Source organism: Lagenorhynchus albirostris, chromosome 13 (genome assembly GCF_949774975.1).
Source record: "Lagenorhynchus albirostris chromosome 13, mLagAlb1.1, whole genome shotgun sequence".
Taxonomy (NCBI): Eukaryota; Metazoa; Chordata; class Mammalia; order Artiodactyla; family Delphinidae; genus Lagenorhynchus; species Lagenorhynchus albirostris.
Window position 1 is genome coordinate 87,092,408 of NC_083107.1, and position 21,637 is coordinate 87,114,044.

General features: G+C 48.6%; 1 protein-coding gene and 1 long non-coding RNA gene across 8 annotated transcripts; both read left to right on the forward strand.

The window, feature by feature from the left end:
- Positions 1–131: 131 nt before the first annotated feature.
- Positions 132–12,945, forward strand: RNASEH1 (ribonuclease H1). Of its 7 annotated transcripts, XR_009544023.1 has the most exons (10): positions 132–333; positions 1,464–1,579; positions 4,309–4,473; positions 6,476–6,575; positions 7,396–7,450; positions 7,813–7,897; positions 8,393–8,517; positions 9,626–9,716; positions 10,763–11,160; positions 12,116–12,945. XR_009544023.1 is itself a non-coding variant. In XM_060168721.1 (9 exons), the coding sequence occupies exons 1-8, from the start codon at positions 203–205 to the stop codon at positions 9,710–9,712; spliced, it is 864 nt and encodes a 287-aa protein (XP_060024704.1). In that variant the 5' UTR covers positions 132–202; the 3' UTR covers positions 9,713–9,716; positions 10,763–12,945. The 7 variants fall into 7 exon arrangements, 4 of the variants coding, with proteins under 4 accessions (XP_060024704.1, XP_060024705.1, XP_060024706.1 ...); XM_060168721.1 differs by having other exon boundaries at positions 10,763–12,945; XM_060168722.1 differs by lacking the exon at positions 10,763–11,160.
- A 1,550-nt stretch (positions 12,946–14,495) lies between these two features.
- Positions 14,496–18,862, forward strand: LOC132531136 (uncharacterized). Its single transcript, XR_009544026.1, has 2 exons — positions 14,496–16,804; positions 17,165–18,862. It is a non-coding gene; the product is annotated as an uncharacterized LOC132531136 (long non-coding RNA).
- Positions 18,863–21,637: the final 2,775 nt, after the last annotated feature.

Here is a 21,637-nt window from a genome sequence, read left to right on the forward strand (position 1 = left end):
CGCCCCCTTGACCTCGGCCCAGATCCCACAGTCTCACTGACTTCCAGGAAATTGACGAGTCAGAAAAGCGCGAGTCTGGGCCCAGCCCCTGGTCCCGCCCCCTAGTTGCGTCATCTCCCTGCGCCGCCGCCGGAAGTCCGGCATGTGTGATGACGGGTTGTGGCCGGGATGAGGCGTGGGTGCCGGTGAACGGCAGTGAGCGATGACCAGGCTTCTGGGCCTGGCGCACAGAGTGGCTTTGGCTGCCTTGCGTTGCGGTGGCCGCAGCTGCCGCGGGCTCGCCATGTTTTATGCCGTGAGGAGGGGCCGCAAGGCCGGGGTCTTCCTGACCTGGTGAGGGAGCCGCGCCTCCCCGGGAGCGGGTTTAGGGCGGCGGTGGGCGGCTCCGCGGCGGGGAGGCGGCTGCCACCCCCGGAGCGCACGGCCCTCGGCCTGGAGTCGGCGCGCGGGGGCCGCGACATGGGGGGCCTCGACTCCGCTTCGTTTTTGCTGGGAGTGTCAGAAACGCCACTTACAGTCTGGGGTGGCCAGAGGCCTCTACTTAATACTTTTTCACATCTGTTACGATGAAAGAGTTTCCACAGGGTTACACGTGGTGGAACTCAATGCCTAATCTAATCTTACGGGTGTTTTTAAAAAGGGAAGTTTTTTAAAATTAATTAATTTATTTTGGCTGCTTTGGCCCTTCGTTGCTGCACGCGGGCTTCTCATTGCGGTGGCTCTTCGTTGCGGAGCATGGGCTCTAGGTGCACGGGCTCAGTAGTTGTGGCTCGCAGCCTCAGTAGTTGTGGCGCACATGCTTAGTTGCTCCGCGGCATGTGGGATCTTCTCGGACCAGGGCTTGAATGTGTGTCCCCTGCATTGGCAGGCGGATTCTTAACCACTGCACCACCAGGGAAGTCCTGAAAAGAGAAATTCTTGTAAACTAATGTTTGTATCCCTATAACAGCCCTTTGAGGTAGGTGGGATTATTCTCATTTTTGGGTGTAGTTACCGTGGTCAAGAAATTCTTGGGGCCAGTAAGTGACAGATGTAGGACTTGAACCCAGGTGTTACGACTCCATAACTAGGACTCTTCCCACTGTATGATATCAAGGTTTATTATCAGTCTTTGTGTGTGTACGTGAGTGCATAGTGTTTCCCTGTGCAGCTAGGCTACTGAGGAAGAAGCATCTCAGAAGCTGGCCCTTCTGTTGTAATGAAATGATTGAAGACCCCCAAATTCTAGTATGCTTTGAGGAAAGCCCTATGGTGCAGGTGTATTGTCTGGCTGGCACCTATAGCATGACACAGGGTGAAGGGTTGGACGTGCAAGATAAGACTACAAACTGTAAGGTGTGACCCTTTGCCCCCAAGGAGCTGACAGCCCCAGCCCTTGTCACACTGTTCCCAGCCTAAGACAAGGATCCGTGAAAAAATAGGGTGACAGGGAGGGAGGAGCTTAACACTGCACTTTGTTTCAGGGATGAATGCAGAGCCCAGGTGGACCGGTTTCCTGCAGCCAGGTTTAAGAAGTTTGCCACAGAAGAGGAAGCCTGGGCCTTCGTCAGAAGCTCCGCAAACCCTGATGGTTCAGAAGGTGGTCACAACTCACATCATTGTAACATTTTAACCTATTCAAAGCCTTTCATATCCCAAGTGTCACTTGATCTATATAGCTGCTCTCTAAGCAGATAGAGAAGAGTATGATTGTCTCCATTTTTCCATTTTACAGATTAGGAAACAGGCTGAAAGCAGTTTAGCCTAGTGACTCCTGTTGGTAAAGTATTGGAGACAAGCCAGGACGCAGATCTCCTGTTCCATTCAGTGTCCTCGCTGTACTTAGTTCCATCTTTTAAAAATACTTATTCTTGTTATTGGATTGAATGGGCTCTAGTTGTAAAATGATGAGTGTAGTTCTTTTCACAGCATGCACCTGTATGGTGTTTCATTTTTACCTAGGATAGAGTCACACAATCGGAATTTCCTCCAGTTTCACATGTTACTGGAAGTAGACTTAATTGAAGTTTAGGGCCCAATATAAGGGACATCAGGTAGGCAAGACTGAGGCTGGCTGCCTTAGAGCACAAAGGTTTAAAATGTAGCCTACCTTGAAGAAGTGTTTTTCATTAACTTTACTCACAGACGTTTTTTACTACAGTGGATAAAGACTGAGAGGAGGATTTTTTTTTTTTAATACGGTATGTGGGCCTCTCACTGTTGCGGCCTCTCCCGCTGCGGAGCACAGGCTCCGGACGCACAGGCTCAGCGGCCATTGCTCACGGGCCCAGCCGCTCTGCGGCATGTGGGATCTTCCCGGACCCGGGCACGAACCCGTGTCCCCTGCATTGGCAGGCGGACTCTCAACCACTGCGCCACCAGGGAAGCCCGAGAGGAGGATATTTTAAATCAGCTTCTTTTGAACAGTCTCTCGAGCCCACTGAGATGCTCGAGCATTGAACAGGTGCTCCTCTGGGGTGTCATGACACTTCTGGACAAAGCAGGATTCAGGGAGAGGCAGATCACACTAGGAATCTTCCTTGAAAGGCAAGTTTCCGAGGCAGACGAGACACTCACTCCCTGTGCGGCTGCTTCACCCTCCGTTTCCCAGCAGCTTTTAAAGGGGGTGTGATGTGACAGTTCCGTTTTCTACCCAGGTGAGAAATCGGCTTGGGATAGAAAGCTAGTGTGCAAGTATGACTCTTGTCTTGGTTGGGTTCTTAATACTTCTTTTCACGGGTTTTTTCGTTTTAACCAATGAGTAATTTATTCATATCTCAGTTCTTCCAGTATCAGTATGTTTCTGTTTATTAAGTTCTCCAAGTCTTAAGGCAAGATAGTTTTTTATATCTGTGAATCTGCTTTTCTTAAAACTTTACAGAGACCTCCAGTTAGTGACTTACATAATGTATATAAACGGGATTAACATCGTGAATGTTTGAGAGCCGTACCAGAGCAAACCTGTTAACCTCTTTCCCAGTTTTTCTCTTAATATTACATGTATCCTTATTTGGGGATTACTGAGCTATTTGCTAGTTATTGTGGTTTATATAAGTTGATTTTAGGTTAATTTACTTAAAGAAAAACCACAATTTTGTGAAGGAAAAATTATCTGACAACCATAGTATCCTTTTCCTTCAGAGTCATATCTGTTTTTCAACAACTTTCATTTCAATTTAACTTTCTCTGTTATAGTAAATAAAACCGATTATTTATATCAATATTAAAATTCTGCAAAATTGTACTTCAGCCTGTACCTCTGGGGGTACTTCTGCAGAGCACCTGCAGGAGTATTTTCAAGGTCAGTGTGAGGTAACACCAGTACAGCAGAGCGGACATGTCAGCATTGCTCTGGACATGGTGGCGCTCCCCTCGAGCTCTGCCTGGCTAACCTTAGCATTCTTCGGAGAGGTGTGGGTTGAGAAGCTATGCCAGGCTCAGTAGAAGTTCCAGCTTATGCCTGTCTAGTTGGTGCTCGATAAATGCTGGAGCACCATCTCTCCACCCCTGGTTTAGGGGTTTAGAGCAAAAAGTGCACTCCGCAGTGTTGAGGTTGTTATTTTGGACATACAATGAGTTGCTCCTTGTGTGTTTCTAGTTCCACTCTATAAAAGGGTAGTGTAGGAAAAGCTGTTTCAGATCACCTAGTGCTGGGCCCATTTTATAGCAGCTGAGGGGGGTTAAGTCAGTTGACCGAGTTCACAACTGATAAAAGGTAAAGTTCAAATTGAAACTAGTTTTTTGAATCCTGGTCTAATTCATCTTCTGCGTCAGCTGCCATAATTGTATGAAAGAGTGAGTGAGACACACCTGAGTGGGTGTGAGAATCCCTTGGAGATTACTGTCAGCTACACCCAGCCTGGGCCACTGGAGGGAAGGTCTCCAGCAGTGCTGTCCCTGCAGGGACCCAATCCCGTTACCTTTTGGTTTCTATTTCCCTTTTTTAATAAGTCCCATTATCTGTTCTCACCTTAGATAAGAAATTTGGACCCTTGTTTTCTCTGGGGAAAGAGCCCCTCAGATTTTCAAACTGTCTGTGAGCGCTAGAGGGTTCAGCACCCTTGGTATCTGTTCTGTCTCCATCGAAACCAGATTTCTTTTTTAACAGCAGCTTTGCTCTAGTCTTCGTATTGCCCTCACTGAGCTTATTATGGAAAATTTAATTTCCCAGAATGTCAGTGTATGAGGTGGTGTGGCCTGTCTTAAGTCTTTCCCTCTATAGAGCCACATACAGGGGGTATTTAAGCCTGACTTAGTGAAGTTCTGGATTCTCAGTCATTTCATGTTGTGTCCATTGTTTCTGGCTTTTGAGTAGACTCTACCTTTCAGGACAGAAAAATAAACATGTACAGGAATCACAAGTGAAGGCAAACAAGCGACTTCATGAGCCCTTGGACGAAGGTGAAGGTGAAACCACAGAGCCGTGTGCAAAGCACATGAAACAGAGCGCAGAACCGCTGCCTTCAGTGAGCAAAGACACGTTTTCTTATATGGGTATGTCTTTCTTGGACTTTTAAATTTTTAATACAGTAATCGTATAAGTATATTCATGTGTAAAAACTTTTCCTACTTTCTTAATGAGGGAAATTTGAACTGATGTATAACATTCTTTTTTTCCCCCTTTCTTTTTACATATTTATTTATTTGGTTGTGTTGGGTCTTCGTTGTGGCATGTGGGATCTTTCGTTGTGGCACGTGGGCTTCTCTCTAGTTGTGGCATGCAGGTTTTCCCTTCTCTAGTTGTGGTGTGCAGGCTCCAGAGCGCGTGGGCTCTGTAGTTTGTGGCACGCGGGCTCTCTAGTTGAAGCGCGCGAGCTCAGTAGTTGTGGTGTGGGCTCAGTTGCCCCAAGGCATGTGGGATCCCAGTTCCGCGACCAGGGATCGAACCCACATCCCCTGCATTAGAAGGCGGATTCTTTACCGCTGGTCCACGAGGGGAGTCCTAAGGTCACTATTTTATAATTGATCTAATGGTGTAGAATTATTAGAATTTTGGACATTCATAGGAAAATCATTATATAGGCTATGCATGAAAAACGCTTTGATCTCTGTAAACACCAGTGTTCCCTGTACACACAGTATTTCTGGTCACTAAGAAAATGCAAAAACTTCAGCTCTTCAAATAAGAAAGGCCCTGGACAGAACTCCTTTATATAATTGGTTGGCACCAGCATCTTAACCTTTTACATGTAATCTTTGCAAAACAGAAGTGATCCTACCTTATCCTGAGAAACACGATAATTGTGAATTTCTCCTCTGCCTTTAGCTCCAGGAATCCAGTGTTTATATTAAGTAACTTAATGGTACGTGAGTCTCCTTTTTGTCTTCTACATGTATGAATAGAAGATAAAAATAAATAGCATTTTTTATATAAGTCAGTGTATTTGTAGGTTCTAAGTTTTTCAAGGGAAACCAGTAGAAAATGTTTGGTCAAACTGTATGAAAACTGTATAAATCAATTTTTGCAGTTATGTGAAAAGCAAAACCAAATGTTCTTGATCTGATTATTTACTGATAGTAATTGAAGCAGATGTTGGTGGGGCGACTGGGAGATGAGCCGTTTCCAATGTACTAACAGTTGCCTGAAGCACCAGGGCACCGGACGCAGTGCCTGATGGGCACTGGCAGTCACACGGAGTCAGGGACCAGGAAGGGGTCGTGTTGGGCATCACGTTGAGTTGAACGGAGGAGCCCTGCCCAGCGCCCGCGTTCTCGGACCCCCAGCCCCACTCCGGTTGGGGATGTGCTCCGCTGACATCTCACCGCCTTCCCGCTTTGCCTCTGCCTGTTCAGTCTGCCCTCCTTTTAACACGTACCTCCCGGAGCACGGCCTCTGTTTGCTCCACAGCCCTGCTCGCTGACACCCGGCAACCCGAGTTCTCGTCCGCCCTGCTGGGCGCTCTGCTGCTCGCCAGCAGCCTGAGGATGGCCTCGTGTCACTCCTCCTCTGCCTTTGCTCTTTACCGCGTTGGTGTGTTGATCAGACTCTCTGTCTTGATGGGAAGAAGCAAAGGCGGGACCACAGTTCACTAGTTGCAAAAGGACCAAGAAAAAAAATTAGGCCAACATTTGTCGGAGGACTTGACCTTCCGGCAGGCAGGTCATCATCAAGGCACTGTTGTCTGCAAGGGCAGCTCCTGGGGGTGAACGTGGCCTCCCCGCACTGCCCACAACACGCACGTGAAGAGAGGGGCAGTGGCTTTGTTCGCTGGCCTCTGTAACAGGGGAATGTAAACAGCAGCGGGGTCTGGGTTTACAGGGCGATTGCCTTCACCTTTAATTCCCCCCGGCAAGCAGAACCGAAATAGTGGATTCCAAGCAAAAAGCGTCAAGTGCCCCCATATAAGGCGCTGGTAATGTGTCCTGCGCGGAAAGCTTCCAGAGCATAGGCGCTCTCTCAGTTTAAAACGCTAACTCAATCGTAGTAAGTGTTTAGGTGAATTTCAGCTCTCAGTAACGGCGATCCAGTGGCGCTCACTACGTTTCCCGCTTACAGGGCACTCTGTCGTCGTCTACACGGATGGCTGCTGCTCCAGTAATGGGCGGAGGAGGGCTCGAGCAGGAATCGGTGTATACTGGGGGCCAGGCCATCCTTTGTAAGTAAACCAGAAAAGCTGGCTTTTATTAAGCTTCACAGTTAACCGAATCATATTCCAAAACTTGGGAAAGACTGAGGCAGGATCCGCTTACTGTTTGATTATTTGGTAGCGTTGGCAGGGGTAGTGGAAGAGTCCCACGTCCCTGGGAGGTGGCTTTGGCAAGGATGCACGAGGGGCAGGTCACCATACTGGGAACCCTGCATGCCCCTGCGAGTCTTGAAGATGAGTGAGCTTAGAGGTGACCCGTGTTTTTCAAAAGGCACAAAGTCAAGGTGATATGACGTGAGATCATTCAAATATACCTGCCCCCAAATATGCAAGAACTTGAGTAGTAACTGACAGCCCCAGAATTCAGTGTGAAAGAGGGCTTGGACCCCTGTGAAGTAGCCACTCCCCAGTGTCCAGGCGCCTGAGCAGCCCTGGGCGTGAGCACGGTCAGCAAGGTCAGCTTCTTGAGCCTCCTGGCCTGTAAGTCCTTCTGCCTTCACTTCGATGTCTCACTTAGCCTGGAACCCTCCAGGGGTGGCAAGCTCGGGTGGCATGAGTGTCCGCGGGTTTAGTGCCTGCCCAGGACCACATGCTAGTGTATTTCAGGTCCAGAAATGAAACCTGGCTTTTGCCTTCTGGTCCAGAGTTCTCTTGCAAGACCACACCATGGCACTTTTCAATAGACTGTGTGTATTGTTGGTTTGATTTTTGTATGATTTCCTATTTCAAATAAAAAAGTATACAAGCCTGTTTTCAATTAAGAGACTTAAGGAATCACTTTGAGAATTAGCTTATAATTTTATTTTCTTTTGTACTGTTTTGAAACCAGAAATGTAGGAATTAGACTTCCTGGGCGACAAACAAACCAAAGAGCAGAGATTCATGTAAGTTATCAGAGGTATTTTTCCACTAAAAATGTAAATTTATCATTCTTTACCATTGACTAGAATGGTATCAATGTACTTTCTACCCTCTGTGTGTATAAGATACTCAGAGTCCAGAAGAAACTTAGTTTGGGGCTAGTAGCAGTTCTGAAGAGCAGGAGTTTTCTAGAAAAATTATAAAACTTGTTTCAAATAGGTGTCTAAACAGGAGAATTGTAGGTGTAGCATTATTTCACATAGACAATATTATTACGGTTAGCACAGGAAAAGGAATTTAGATTTTAAATTTTTTGGTAATTTTGAACATCAGTGTCGAAAGTTGAACAATTTCTGCAGCATGACAACTGATTTGTATCTTCAAGGCAGCCTGCAAAGCCATCGAACAGGCAAAGGCTCAGAACATCAGTAAGTTGGTTCTCTACACAGACAGCATGTTTACTATCAATGGTAAGCGTTTACGTTTGACTTCTTCTATGGTTTCTCGAGTACATATGAAGGGAAATAGGTCTTTCCTTCCCCTGGAAGAGGTGCGGCATCAGGGCAGGACTGAGACGGTGAAGGGGCTGCGTTGGGTGTGGCTGGTGCCAGGGAAGCCCGTGCTGCTCCGGTATGTGCTGCGGAGGCATGCTTTGCCAGGCGCCGAGGGCGTGGCCGTGAGGTAGAAGATGTGTGTTCCCTCTGGGGGTACCCTGTGTAGGACCCGTGGGGTGGGCGCCTGGGGGGCGCTGATGAGGCTGGAGGGGGCAGTGCCTCAGCCCGACGGCCTCAGGGCAGACATGCGTGAGAGTAAAGGGATGGGGTGAGCCAGAGCATGGCCCCAGTAAGGAAAGGAAAAGTCCAGAAAGCCCCTCAGGTACACGTGGAGCAATGGTCAGAGGGGAGTCTAGGGAGGAAAGAATACCAGAACGTTCGAGAATACTGATCTGTGAGTGTTCCTTGTAGGCATCACTAATTGGGTGCACAGCTGGAAGAAGAGTGGATGGAGGACCAGCACAGGGAAGGAGGTGATCAACAAAGAGGACTTCATGGTGCTGGACAGGCTTGTCCAAGGCATGGACATTCAGTGGGTGAGTGTTGTCTTAGGTGGTCACCGCTTGTGGCCGTTATGACCAAGTGAAATAAACTAGCTAGACAGTTTAATGGTTTCTGTGAGTGATTTGATGACTTCAGTTAAAATAGCAGGGTCCATGGAGTTGCTGTGGTAGCGTGTGTTAGAGCACAGTGGAGTCTTTTGACCATCATCTGAGTAATGCTGCTCTAACAGGCGGGTCCTCCGTGCGGAGCGCTGGGTCCCAGCACTGAGACTGAGGGGCTCCAGGCTCTCTGCGTCGTCCTCACCCAGCCGCCATACTTCGCACTGTTAGAGTGACCTGTGATCGTCAGCCTCCTGGTTTCTTTGGAAGCAGCTATAATGTCAGTTCAGGCTAATTTATGATGTATCCTCTTAAAAATATAGTTGTGTGATTAGACCTTAGTAACATGATTTTTTTCCCCAAAATGGACGTATTTTTCTTACACTAGGTCACTTTTATTAAAATTACCTTTTCAAACAATACAGAGCAAGTTAAACGACAACCATTTTCTTAACCCTACCATCCTCTCCCAGCCCAGGACCCCTGATGACCATTTGGCAACATGACATTTAAACATGCCTTTCAGGGAATTCCCTGGTTGTTCAGAGGTTAGGACTCCTCCCTTTCACTGCCAAGGGCATGAGTTCGATCCCTGGTCGGGGAACTAAGATCCCACAGGCCATGCTGTGTAGCAAAAAAAAGCAAACAAACAAACAAAAAACCAAAACTTGCCTTTCAGCAATATAAGTGCAAACAGTGGTGAAATCACATGAGCGCATCCCTTTGTAACAGCACTGAGGGAGAATCAGGTGTGTGTGTATGTTGTATACAGATCCATCCACACACCTCTGTCCAGAAAGCTTGCCAGGTCCCACCGTTAAGTGGGAAAAAGGCAATACAACAGTAAAATCAATCTGTGGAGAAACAAAACGGGGTTTCTGTCGGTGTACCCAGCGCACAAGTGCGTCGTGCTGAGGAGCTGTGAAGGGAGCCTTCACACTCGTCTTCTCTGAACGGTTGACGTGTTTTACAGTGAGGATGTAGTCATGTGTTGCTTGTGTAAAAAATTAGTAAAAATAAAAGGAAACGTTTTATTTAACAGATGCATGTTCCTGGCCATTCGGGATTTATAGGCAACGAAGAAGCTGACAGATTAGCAAGACAAGGCGCGAAGCAACCTGAAGACTGACCAGGTCCTTTAATCCTTGGAACAACCTGAGCCAGTGGCTGTTTGTCACCTTTACTTACTGGTGTGAAAAATAAAACTATAGGCTGGACCACTGCAGTCGATGGGCAGACACAGCTTTCAGAATAAATCGGAAAAGCAGGGTAGTGGTCCATGGCGTGTGCCTTAAAGGTGGTTAGATGTATCATAAACTGAACATCCTTTGAGACTTGAGAATTATTTGAGGTTTTGTTAGAAGTATGCTTTATTGGGCTTGATACTGTTCTCATTAGTTTTATTGCAGTCTAGACAAAAGTGTTAGGGCTTTGATTTAATAAGAATGAGTAAAACATTGGTTTAAAAATGCAGGCAAGAAGCCTAGAAGTATTCTAAGAGTTCATTTACCCTACAGTTGGCAACACTGAGTCATGATTTTTAGGTGGGTTTGTGCCTACGGGCAGATTGGAGGAAGGCACGGCTCCCTTGCTGGGCACAGTCCTGCCAGGGCCCACGCCTTGGCAGAGGGAAGGTGGGCTGGTCTTACCTGGCCGGGCACTGTGATAGGGCCGCCTGCACATGGGCAGCCCTGGCTGCCCGACCGTTAGGTAGCAACAGTCATAACTTCTAAAGACCAAGATTGTAAATAAATGTTTTAAAATTGGCGGGGTGGGGGTGGCTATTTTTGTTAAAAGCACTATGCAAGTTAAAAAAAAAAGTTTGACGTGATTATTTTTACCTTTTATTACCTTTTTGTCATAAAAACATGCAGAAAACGATACAAATATATAGCTTATTGAATTATTATTGTTATTATAAGGTGAGTACCTTTGTAACTACCACCCAGGTCAAGAAGTAGAACTTTGCCAGATGCCCAGAAGGCTCTTCACGTGCTCCTCCAGTCACAGCCCCTCCCTCCCTCCAGAACTAGTCCCGACTTCCTTGCTTTTCTTTGTGGCAGTTTTTAGTCTAGTCTACTCTTTTTTTTAACTTGGTATTTCTTTTTTTTTTTAAACTTGATATTTCTTAAGTTTCTTTAATTTACAGGTTCCGCCTCAATCTCTGTTCTCCTTACAGTTTATCTGTTGAAGAGCCTGAGCCATTTGTCCCATCGTTTCCCACTGTCAGTTTTGTCGCTCTCACGGTCTCGAGGTGCTGTCCAGCGTTTTACTCTCTCCTCGGGATTTCCTGCAAATTGGCGGCTGGATCAGAGGCTTGATCACAGTCAGGCTCCACCCCTTGGGCACATGTGTTACGTGCTTTCATCAGAAGGCAGAGCGGTTTTCATCCTTTTGTTGTTGGCAGCTGCCAGTGCTCAGGGCCTAGAATACTGATACGCTGTCATTTTGCTTACGTTTATTGGCTGGAACAGTTTTAGAAGATACTTCCCCTCACCTGATGCTGGCGCCCAGTGTAGAATTCACGTACAAAAGGCGGGATAAATGCTAAGATTGGCTCCCGGTCATCCTAAAAAGGTAGCCCAATTAGGGGGGTTTATTTATGTATTTTTATAACATGTAAACCTACGTATATGTCATGAACTCATGTACTTAAGCCTGTTAGATGGGTTTCAGTCCATTGCAATTTTCCTCTTCATTGAACCCAAATTGCAGCGGCTTTGGCCTGTAGGAGCAAGCCTCTTCAAGTTGGCTCTTGATTTCTTTTGATATTCACATATGTACACATGCATGCACAGACACACACTGACCACACACAGACACACTCACGCACAGACTGCACACGGTCATAGAGAGCTTTCTTGCAGTCTGATGTGTCAGGGTGTTCTAGACCCATCTTGTACTTTCCTGCTCTAGACCTGGAATTGGCTTTTTCTCTAAGGATCTGTAGTTTCTTTTAATGGGAAAAAGGGGTATTTCAGATCCTTGGTGCTCATTGCTACAGGGTTGGTTGTTGTTTCTAGGGCTAAAAAATACACACGTGTGCGCACCCACATTTAAAGAGAAAGTGTTTTCTGAGCTCATGTTGACAGTCGTAAAACAAACTCAGGATTCCAGGACATTCAGCCTCTTCCATGTTACAGCTGTGTCTCCTACACTGAGATCCCGGTTCTCAGGCTGTGGGACTACGGAGCAGAATATTCCTAATTACACACTTGCTTGTTCTACTTTAACATGTACTACGTGGATACTAACCCTAATATACCATTAATTACAACGAAAACAGCACTGGGGCCACACCGTCAACTGTTACTTAGTAAAATCTCTCCCCGCTGCCCTCATTTAGTCTTATTTCCATGTACTTAATGCTCATAACCAGTGTTTAGGTCAGTGTCAGCTTGGGAACCATACTCCCTGGGCTTCTGTATGTTGAATTCAGCTTGTGTCCTTTATACTTGAAGTTTTGTAGAATACGAAATCCTTGCCTACGTTTTCTTTCCTTGAGTGTCTTAAATATTCCGTTTTCTTCCAGCATAAAGTGATGCATGAAGAGCCTGATGAATCTTATTTTCTTTCCACGTCACGTACTCTTTGTGCTTAGATGTCCAAAGGGCTTTTTCCTCTTTCTCAAGTCAGCAGTTTTATTAGAATGTATCATGTGTTGGTGGCCCTGGGTCAGTGTTTGCAGGTATGTGGTGTGCTTTTTCTGTGTGTATTTTCAAATCTACCATTTCAAGAAAGTTTCCTTGAATTGTGGCCTAGTGCTCTGTTTTATTTTTTGCTTTGATTTTCTTTTTGGGGGGACCCCTGTTATCTGTTGAAATCTGATTTACCCATCTTCAGTATTTGCCAGTTTACCTTGAATCTTTTATCTGTCTTAGATTGCTTCCATGTCTTGGCTGCTGTAAATAATGCTGCTATGAACATAGGGGTGCACATATCTCTAGAGGTCTGTTTTCAAAGAGGGCAGTTAAAGGGAAGGGGTGTGCTGAGCTATGGATTCCCCCTGGCAGAATCCCTGGGTCCAGGAGGGTCCTTGCTCAGCTGAGGCTTTTGAATCCCACCCTCTGTCCTCTCAGCCCACGTCCTCTATAGCCAAACATGGACCTTCTCCAGCACCACGGTGTCCTCTGTACCGGGGGTCTGTATGATGAACAGGGTGCCCCATTCAGGTATGCGACATGCTTCAACCTAACACTTTAGAACCCGGGGGCCAACTGAATGTTAGTGTCCCCAGATTCCTGTGTTGAAGACCTGACCCCCAGTATGGCCCTATTTTGAGATGGGGATGTTTGTCTCTTTCTGTTATGAGTGCTTGTCTTATGTTTTGTTCTTGTGTGTTTATTAAAGTCTGATGGGCAAGTCCTGTATTGAGATTATTGGGTAGCAAGAGGATGATATGTAAAAAGAAGTTGGATTCAAAACAAGGAAGGATAGAAAGGTTGTCTGGTTCTTCTCCCCATCATACCCCAGAGAAGCTGCACCCTTTATGATGTTTTTTAAAAGGCTCTGGAAATCTTGGATCATTCAGTTACAGCCCCTTGGCCACCACGTTATCGTGACACAATGTGACGGGTCTTTTCATAAGGCCATGTAGCTTCGCCCTCCAAAGGGCCTGCGTTCAGGGCTCGTTGTCAGTAGCAGTGAATCTGCTGGGCCTCCCCCAGGACTTCTCTGTGAACAAAGTCACGAATTAGCTTGAGTTTGGGAGCACAGTCCTTTCCCTCTTCCTGCTAACCCCCCTTGGCATTCACCCCCGAACCCACACAGACACACGCAAGACAAAGGGCGAGGGCAAGAGGACATTTCTTCTACAAAGACAGAGAGACCGCCAGCTATGATGCATCCCATCCTAAGGTTTGACCAAGATGCAGGGTGAGGCTGGACATCTTTTTATAAATTTATCAGCCGTTTGCATATATGATTTCCCGTCTAAAGAAGGTGATATCACTTTATTCAGGCCTCCTACAGGGTACTTCAGAAGAAGCAGATGCATAGCATGGTGACTAGTTAACAATACCATATGGTATACTTGGATTTGCTAAGACAGTAAATCTCTCATACACACACACATTTAAAAAGGTACCTGAGGTGATGGGTGTGTTGATTAACTTGATTGTGGTAATCATTTTACAGTGTATACATATATCAGATCATCACATTGGCCCCAAAATAGAACCCCATGAATATACTCAAGTGAGCTTTGACAAAGGAGCAAAGGAAATACAATGGGAGCAAAGATAGTGTCTTCAACAAATGGTGTTGGAACCATTGGACGTCACACGCAGAAAAGTGGATCTACGCTTCTCACAAAAATTAACTCAACATTTTTCACACTCCCTAAATGTAAACTATGCAGAACTATGAAACTCCTAGAAGATAACATAGGAGGAAACCTAGATGACCTTAGGTATGGTGATGACTTTTTAGATAAAAAATCAAAGCACGGGACTCCCCTGGTGGTACAGTGGTTAAGAATCCGCCTGCCAGGGCTTCCCTGGTGGCGCAGTGGTTGGGGGTCCACCTGCCGATGCAGGGGACACGGGTTCGTGCCCCGGTCTGGGAGGATCCCATATGCCACAGAGCGGCTGGGCCCGTGGGCCATGGCCGCTGAGCCTGCGCGTCCGGAGCCTGTGCTCCGCAATGGGAGAGGCCACAGCAGTGAGAGGCCCGCATACCGCAAAAAAAAAAAAAAAAAAAAAAAGAATCCACCTGCCAATGCAGGGGACATGGGTTCAAGCCCTGGGCCGGGAAGATCCCACATGCTGCAGAGCGACTAAGCCTGTGCGCCACAACTACTGAGCCTGTGCTCTAGAGCCCATGAGCCACAACTACTGAAGCCCGTGTGCATAGAGTCTGTGCTCTGCAACGAGAGAAGCCACTGCAATGAGGAGCTGGTGCACCGCAACAAAAAGTAGTCCCTGCTCGCCACAACTAGAGAAAGCCCACACACAGGATGAAGCCCCAATGTAGCCAAAAATCAATCAATAAATTTATTTTTTAAAAAAATCAAGGCACGATCCATGAAAGAGATAATTGATAAACAGGCTTCACTAAGATTTAAAAGTTCTCTGCAGAAGACAAGGTCAAGAAAATGGGAAGATAAGCCACAGACTGGAAGAAAATATTTGCAAAATACACATCCAATAAAGGACTGTTAACCAAAATAGAGAAAGAACTCTTAAAATTCCACAGTAAGAAAACATACAACCCAACTGAAAAATGAGCCAAAGACTTCACAGACACCTCACTAAAGGAGATACATAGATGGCAACTGAGGACATGAAAAGATGCTCCACATCATATGTCATCAGGGAAATTAAAACAACAGTGAGAGACCACCACACAGCTGTTAGAGTGGCTGGAATCCAGACACCAATAGCACCAAACGCTGCTGAGGTTGTGGAGCAACAGGAACTCTCATCCATTGTTAATGGGGATGCAAAATGGTGCAGCCAATTTGGGAGGAAGATTCTTACAAAACTAAACATACTCTTAGCATATGATCCAGCAATTGTGCTCCTTGGTATTTACCCAAAGGAGTTGGAAACTTCTGTCCGTACAAAACCTGCACATGGATGTTTATGGTAGGTTTATTCATAATTGCCAAAACGGAAGCAACCAAGATGTCCTTTCGTACGTGAATGAATAAACAAACTGTGGTCCATCCAGGCAATGGGATATTATGTAGAGCTAAAAAGAAATGACCTATCGAGCCATGAAAAGCCATGGACGAGCCTTAAATGCATGTGACTAAGTGAAAGAAGCCAGTCTGAAAAGGCTAAAGACTGTGTGATTCCAACTATGACATTCTGGAAAAGGCAAAACTATGGAGACAGTAAAAAGATCAGTGGTTATGGGGGTGGGGTTGGGGGATCGTGGAATAGGCAGAACCCAGAGGGTTTTTAGGGCCGTGGAAATACTCTGTATGAAACCATAATGATGATACATGTCATTATCCTTTTGTCCAAACCAACAGATGGTACAGCACCAAAGTGAAGCCTAGGAGAACTGTGGGCTGCGGGCGATGGTGCTGGGTCAGTGCAGGTGCGTCGACTGTAAAAAACGTCCCGTTCTGGGAGGGGGTATGGATAGTGGGCCAGTCTGTGGGGCGGGGGGGACGTGAGAATTCTCTGTACCTTCCTCTTTACTGCCAACCCACAGCTGCTCTAAAAGCAGGCTTGTACACTTTAAATGTATACAATTTTATTTGTCCATTATACCTGTGGAGGGGGAGCTGCAAGAAATGCAAACAATGTGTTAGATGAATGAAGAAAAACGGAAAAGAAACAGTATTCCCACAGCATCTTCAAAATTGCTAGTAAGTTTTTCAGGTTAATCTCCTTTTCAATGCAGTTATTAAGACTGATTATCATTTACGTATAGAAAAGCCACTGTCTTTTGAAACATTAGTAATTCCAGCTTACTAGGCTCTTACTATGTTTAAAACTGCTCCCATTAACTTCCTCGAGTTGTCCAGGTGTACAGTCCCGTCATCTAACAGTCATCTCATTTCTTCTTTCCTGTACGTTATGTCACTTATTACAGTCTCCTGTCTGATTGCCTCTCCTGGCACTCCCTGACTGTTTCCCGTTCAGGTGAGAAGCGGTGGGGAAGGAGGGCATCGGAGCAAACGTGTTCAGTTACGTGTGCTTTCAACCTTGTCAAGTGTGTGGTGGCGTCTCACGCTTATCTTTGGCGTATCCCACCATCCAAAAGCACACTGTCGAGTTTATTTCCTGTAGTCGATTTTACAAAGGATAGTCCCACGGACGCCATGGCCCCCAGCCTGTGTCCCCTGCCCCGCCTCCACCTCTGCCTTTCACGCCCCCTTGGTGTCCAGGTTCTGCACACGGCCAGCCCCCCGCCTCTGCTCCCTGCCTTTTCAGATGCTGCCGCGGTTCCTGCTTTCTCCTTTCTCACTGTTTCTCATCGAGAGGACTCCTTTACCTCAGCCACCCGGCCCGGAGGTGTGCACCACGGTGGCCCTGGCTGAATGGCTGTGCTTCCCAGTCTGTGGTTCAGAGGTAAACACAGCCAGACTCCAGCCTGGGAAAGCTCGCGTTCGGCGTCAGACCGCGCCTTCCAGTGACTCGCCCCCTTGCGAAGTGGGTGTTGGAGTGGCTGCTGGCATAAGAAGCCAGTACTTGCCAGGACCGACCGAAGGCCACGCGTCCACCCTGGAAAGACTCCGCCGGGCCCACGTCCCGGTCGTCCACAGGTGTGTTTGCTAAGGAGTGAAATTTCTTTTGATATATGTGGATTCTCTTTTCTAATGACTAAGTTGCTGGGCATAAATATTAGTTGTTTAGACCTAACTATTCATCTAGGAACTGTCAGGCATTTGTTTTGGCCTGGGGGGGGGCATGAACACATTTACTGAGACATTAAGGTTGCAGTGAATGGAGAGAGTTCCAGAAGCTGTGGACTCCCCTGTTAGTTTTCTTACTGTTCTATATAAATCATTTCCTGCTTGTGTGTCTTTCCAGTTGGAATGTGAGTTTCCTGTTGGGGGGAGATTTTACAATTTTGCGTCTGTAACAAGGGCCTCCGTCGCACCTGTGTTCCCTCTGGGGTTTAGACGTGTCCTGTCACATCCCAGTGCCACGTGGGCCCTGCCAGTGTCGCCAGGTTGAGGGTCATGGAGACTGAGAGCCCCCAGGGAGGGCGATCCCAGCACCGCAGTTCAGCAGCTTGAAGATGCTCGTTATTTGAGGTTTCAACATCTCTGAATTTGGGGTGTCTTATGGTCAGGGATGTGTGTCTCTTTATCCGTCTCTTCACTCCTTAGGGGCCGTGAAATAACTGCACTATTATGGTTGGGGGGGTCTTAGATGTGTTGGAATAGGTGACTCAATTCACAGGCAGTGTCTCGGGTTTGGGTGCTGGGGTCCTCCCGCAGCCCACCCTGCCCTGAGTGTGGTCCTAGGAGCTTCAAGTAGAAAACAGACCCAGCCGCCGTGCATCTCCTGGAGGGGTCCAGGTTCTGAGAGCTCCCGGGTGCAGAGGCCATGTGGTCCGAGTCTGGAAAGTGGGCTGGGGCCAGGGGACAGGACACGCGGGAAGAACCGCCCCCACTTGGGGAGAAGACAAGACGGGGGCCGCAGCGGCTTGGTCAGGGGCAAACAGCACTTCTCAGACAAACGTCAAGTAATCAGGGCCCGGCTGGAGGATGTGGAGCTGCACGGGTGCCGCCATGGGCTGAACTGTGCCCCCAAAATTGTATGTTGGAGCGCTGGTCCCAGCACAGAATGTGGCTGCATTTGGAGACTGAGCCTTCAGTGAGGTGGTTGCATTATAACGAGGCTGTTTGGGTGGCCCTCGTTGCACAGGGCTCGAGATGCACTTGCAGCGGGAGGGCCGCATGAGGACACAGCCAGCAGGCGGCCGTCTGCAGGGCAAGGCGAGAGGCCTCCCAGAAACCAGCCCTGCCGGCATCCTGATCTTGGAGCCCCAGCCTCCGCGACTAAGGGCAGGGAAGCCTCTCTGCTTAAGCCCCGGGGCTGTGGTGTTCTGCTGTGGCAGCCCGAGCAGACGGGTGCAGATACATACATGAACGTTTGGAGGATTCCATTCCAAAATAGAAATGGCGACCGCAGGTGGTGGGGTCATGATGACTGCAGATTTTTGACTGAGTTATTGTTGCTAAGTTTCTCAACTAACTTGTGTTACGTGTTTAATACAAACACGTACAAATTGAACATAAACACTGAGGAAGAATCACCTCACACCTATCAGAATGGCTGTCATAAAAAAGAACAAAAATGGGGACTTCACTGGCGGTCCAGTGGTTAGGACTCCAAGCGTCTACCTCTGGGGACACAGGTTTGATCCCGGGTCGGGGAACTAAGATCCTGCATGCCGCGCAGCCCAGGCCGAAAACAAACAAAACCCCACAAATAAAAAAATGTTCGCAGGGCTTCCCTGGTGGCACAGTGGTTAAGAATCTGCCTGCCAATGCAGGGGACATGGGTTCGAGCCCTGGTCCAGGAAGATCCCACATGCCGCGGAGCAACTGAGCCCGTGCACCACGACTACTATGCCTGTGCTCTAGAGCCTGTGAGGGACAACTACTGAGCCCGTGAGCCATGTCTACTGAGCCTGTGAGCCACAACTACTGAAGCCCGTGCGCCTAGAGCCCGTGCTCCGCAACAAGAGAAGCCACCGCAATGAGAAGCCCGCGCACCGCAACGAAGAGTAGCCCCCACTGCCCACGCACAGCAACGAAGACCCAACGCAACCAAAAATAAAAAATAATAATAAATTTATTTTTAAAAAATGTTGGCGAGGGTGTGCAGGAAAGGGAGCCCTCCTGCACTGCTGGTGGGAGTGTAAATTGATGCAGCCACTGTGGAGAACAGTATGGAGGTTTCTCAAAACACTAAAAACAGAGCTCCCATATGTAGAGCTAGAATTCCGGGCTTTGTGCCCCGGCCTCTATTGCCAGCTCTCAGTTGGGAACTTGTGCTGGGCCTGGGCGGGGCTTTGGGTGGAGCTGGGAGGGACCCCAGAGCCAGCAGTGAACAAAACCTGGGCGGAGCCTAGAGGAAGCCGGGCCCCAGCAGAAGGCGGCGTCCACCCGTCCCCCACCACAGCAGGGAGCCGCCCCGGGCTCAGGACGCGCGGCCCGCTTGCCGCCTGCGCTCACCCTGCTGGCTCCGGCGCCTGTGAGACACAGCTGCCCGATGGGCACGGGGTTTCCAGCCCGGACCTCCCCAAGCCCGGGCCGACTCTCCTCGGCATCTGCCCTCAGACCCCTGGCAGACCTGTCAGACGTGCGCACAGCCAGGCAGTCGGCTTTGCCTGCACCCAGCCCGCCGCGCCCAAGCCTTCCCCATCTCAACGCAGCGCATCCCCTCCCTCCGGGCGGGCGCTCAGGCCGAAACCCTGGGAACTGCCCTGACGCCCATGCCTGGTCCGTTCCCCGTCGCATCCTGTTGGCCTTCATGTAAGACGGATGCAGAGTCGGGCCAGCGCCCCTCAACCACAGCAGGCCCACCAGCCCGGGACCCAGCTCGGGTCCTGGCTCCCCGCAGGCTATGCTCAAACCCCCTCGCACGCGGGGGCCGCGCTCCCCTCCCTCCTCTCCGCCCTCCCCCTCCTCCCCGCCCTTCCCCCTACCTCCGCCCCGCCCTCCCCTCCTCCCAGTCCCCTCCCCTCCCCACGTCCCCTCCCCCTCCTCCACGCCCCCTCCATTCCCTCCTCCCCGCCCTCTCCTCCGCCGCTCCCGCAACGCAGCCCCTCCGGGCGCCGGGACCCCGCCCTCAGGCCCTGCCCTTGCTGTTCCTCAGCGGCGCACTTTCGCTCCACCAGCCCGCGGACCTGCTCCGTTGCCTCCTCCCCACACCTGCTCAAAGGTCATTTAACCTGGAGCCTTCTTGGCCACGTCTCAGACGAGTGCAATTCTGCTTCCCTGTCCCCAGTGCCAACTCCCTGCCTCCCTCTCTGTCACTGTCACACACACGTGTGCGCATACACACATGCACGGGGCTGGCACTTTTCTTCCTCTTCACCTGTGTCATGTTCCTGCCACCGTCTGATCCACAGGCCGTTGCTTTTCGCTTGTCCCCCTTATTCGAACTTAACTCTGTGAAGCCAGGGAGTTTTTTTTCCTGTTTGCTTACTGTTGCATCCCAGGGCCTAGGACAGCGCCTGGCACAGAGCACGTACCCGGTAAATATTTGTTGAATGAATTGCAAAACAGAGCCTTATCTGAAGGGTCTGAGCAGAGCAGGAAACCAGGGGGCAGGGACTTCCCTGGTGGTGCAGAATCCGCCTGCCAATGCAGGGGACACGGGTTCGAGCCCTGGTCCGGGAGGATCCCACAGGCCGCGGAGCAGCTAAGCCCGTGCGCCACAGCTACTGAGCCTGCGCTCTAGAGCCCGCGAGCCCCGGCTACTGAGCCCAAGTGCTGCAACTACTGAAGCCCACGTGCCTAGAGCCCGTGCTCCGCAACAAGAGAAGCCCACGCACCGCAACGAAGAGTAGCCCTCGCTCGCCGCAACTAGAGAAAGCCCGCACGCAGCAGCAAACGCAGCAGCAAACACCCAACGCAGCCAAAAATTAAAAAAATAAATAAATTATTTTTTTAAAAAAAGAAAACCAGGGGCAGGCTCTCGGCCGGAAGTAGGAAATTCGGAACTGGATGGAGCAGGCAGACTGAGAATAGGGGAAGGGGTGGGGTGGGGCTCGGCCGGCTCTGAGAGGACACCAGCGCCCCGCTGACTCCTTCAGGGACAGCTGGACCCAGCCCAGCGTTTAGGGGATCAGCTGTTTAAGGGCCCGGATGTGCTGAGTCACTGCATACTTGACCGGTGGGAATCTGTCACTTCGGCAAAAGTTTTACTTTTCATCAGAGTGAGATTTGCTTTCTGAAAAATTATCCTTATAGTTCAGATTTCAGTATCTATTATTTATACAGTCTTGTGGGTTTTATTACTAAGAAGATTTAGTCCTAATACTTATTTTACTCAGTTGGCGTTCTCGTGTTTCTGCTTCCTGCCCCCAACATGGGCGGGGTTAAAATCAAAAACAAACGGAGACCAGCCCTGAAATTTCCCTGAGCAGACAAAACCACTTTGGCCACACAAACAAAGCTTCATTTAGCTTATTTTGCAAGGCCACCTTGACCTGGGTCATTTCTTGCTTAGGCCTCTGCAAATCACGGGCAAAACTCAAATGGTTTCCCCCAAATTGGTTATGAGGTAACCACTGACCAATTCCCTACCTTTTAAAAATTTTCTAGTATTGTAGCCAATCACTGTGAAGAGTCAGCAGTCACGGCCTCCTTGCTACACCTGCTGCTTTATAACCGTACACCCCAGCTTCCTTCTGTGTTTGTTTGTTTGTTTGTTTTTAAATTTTTATTGGCGTATAGTTGATTTATAATGTTGTGTTAGTTTCAGGTGTACAGCAAAGCGAATCAGTTATACATATACATATAACCACTCTTTTTTAGGTTCTTTTCCCATATGTGCCATTACAGAGTATTGAGTAGAGTTCCCTGTGCTATATACAGTAGGTCTTATTCATCTGTTTTATATATAGTAGTGTG

Bases quoted from the DNA above. Each gene is read 5' to 3' on its own strand.
- RNASEH1 (XM_060168721.1), top strand. From the start codon at position 203: ATGACCAGGCTTCTGGGCCTGGCGCACAGAGTGGCTTTGGCTGCCTTG. The intron at 6,576-7,395 runs GTAAGTAAACCA...TTTTGAAACCAG, and splicing joins TGGGGGCCAGGCCATCCTTT to AAATGTAGGAATTAGACTTC. The intron at 7,898-8,392 runs GTAAGCGTTTAC...TGTTCCTTGTAG, and splicing joins CAGCATGTTTACTATCAATG to GCATCACTAATTGGGTGCAC.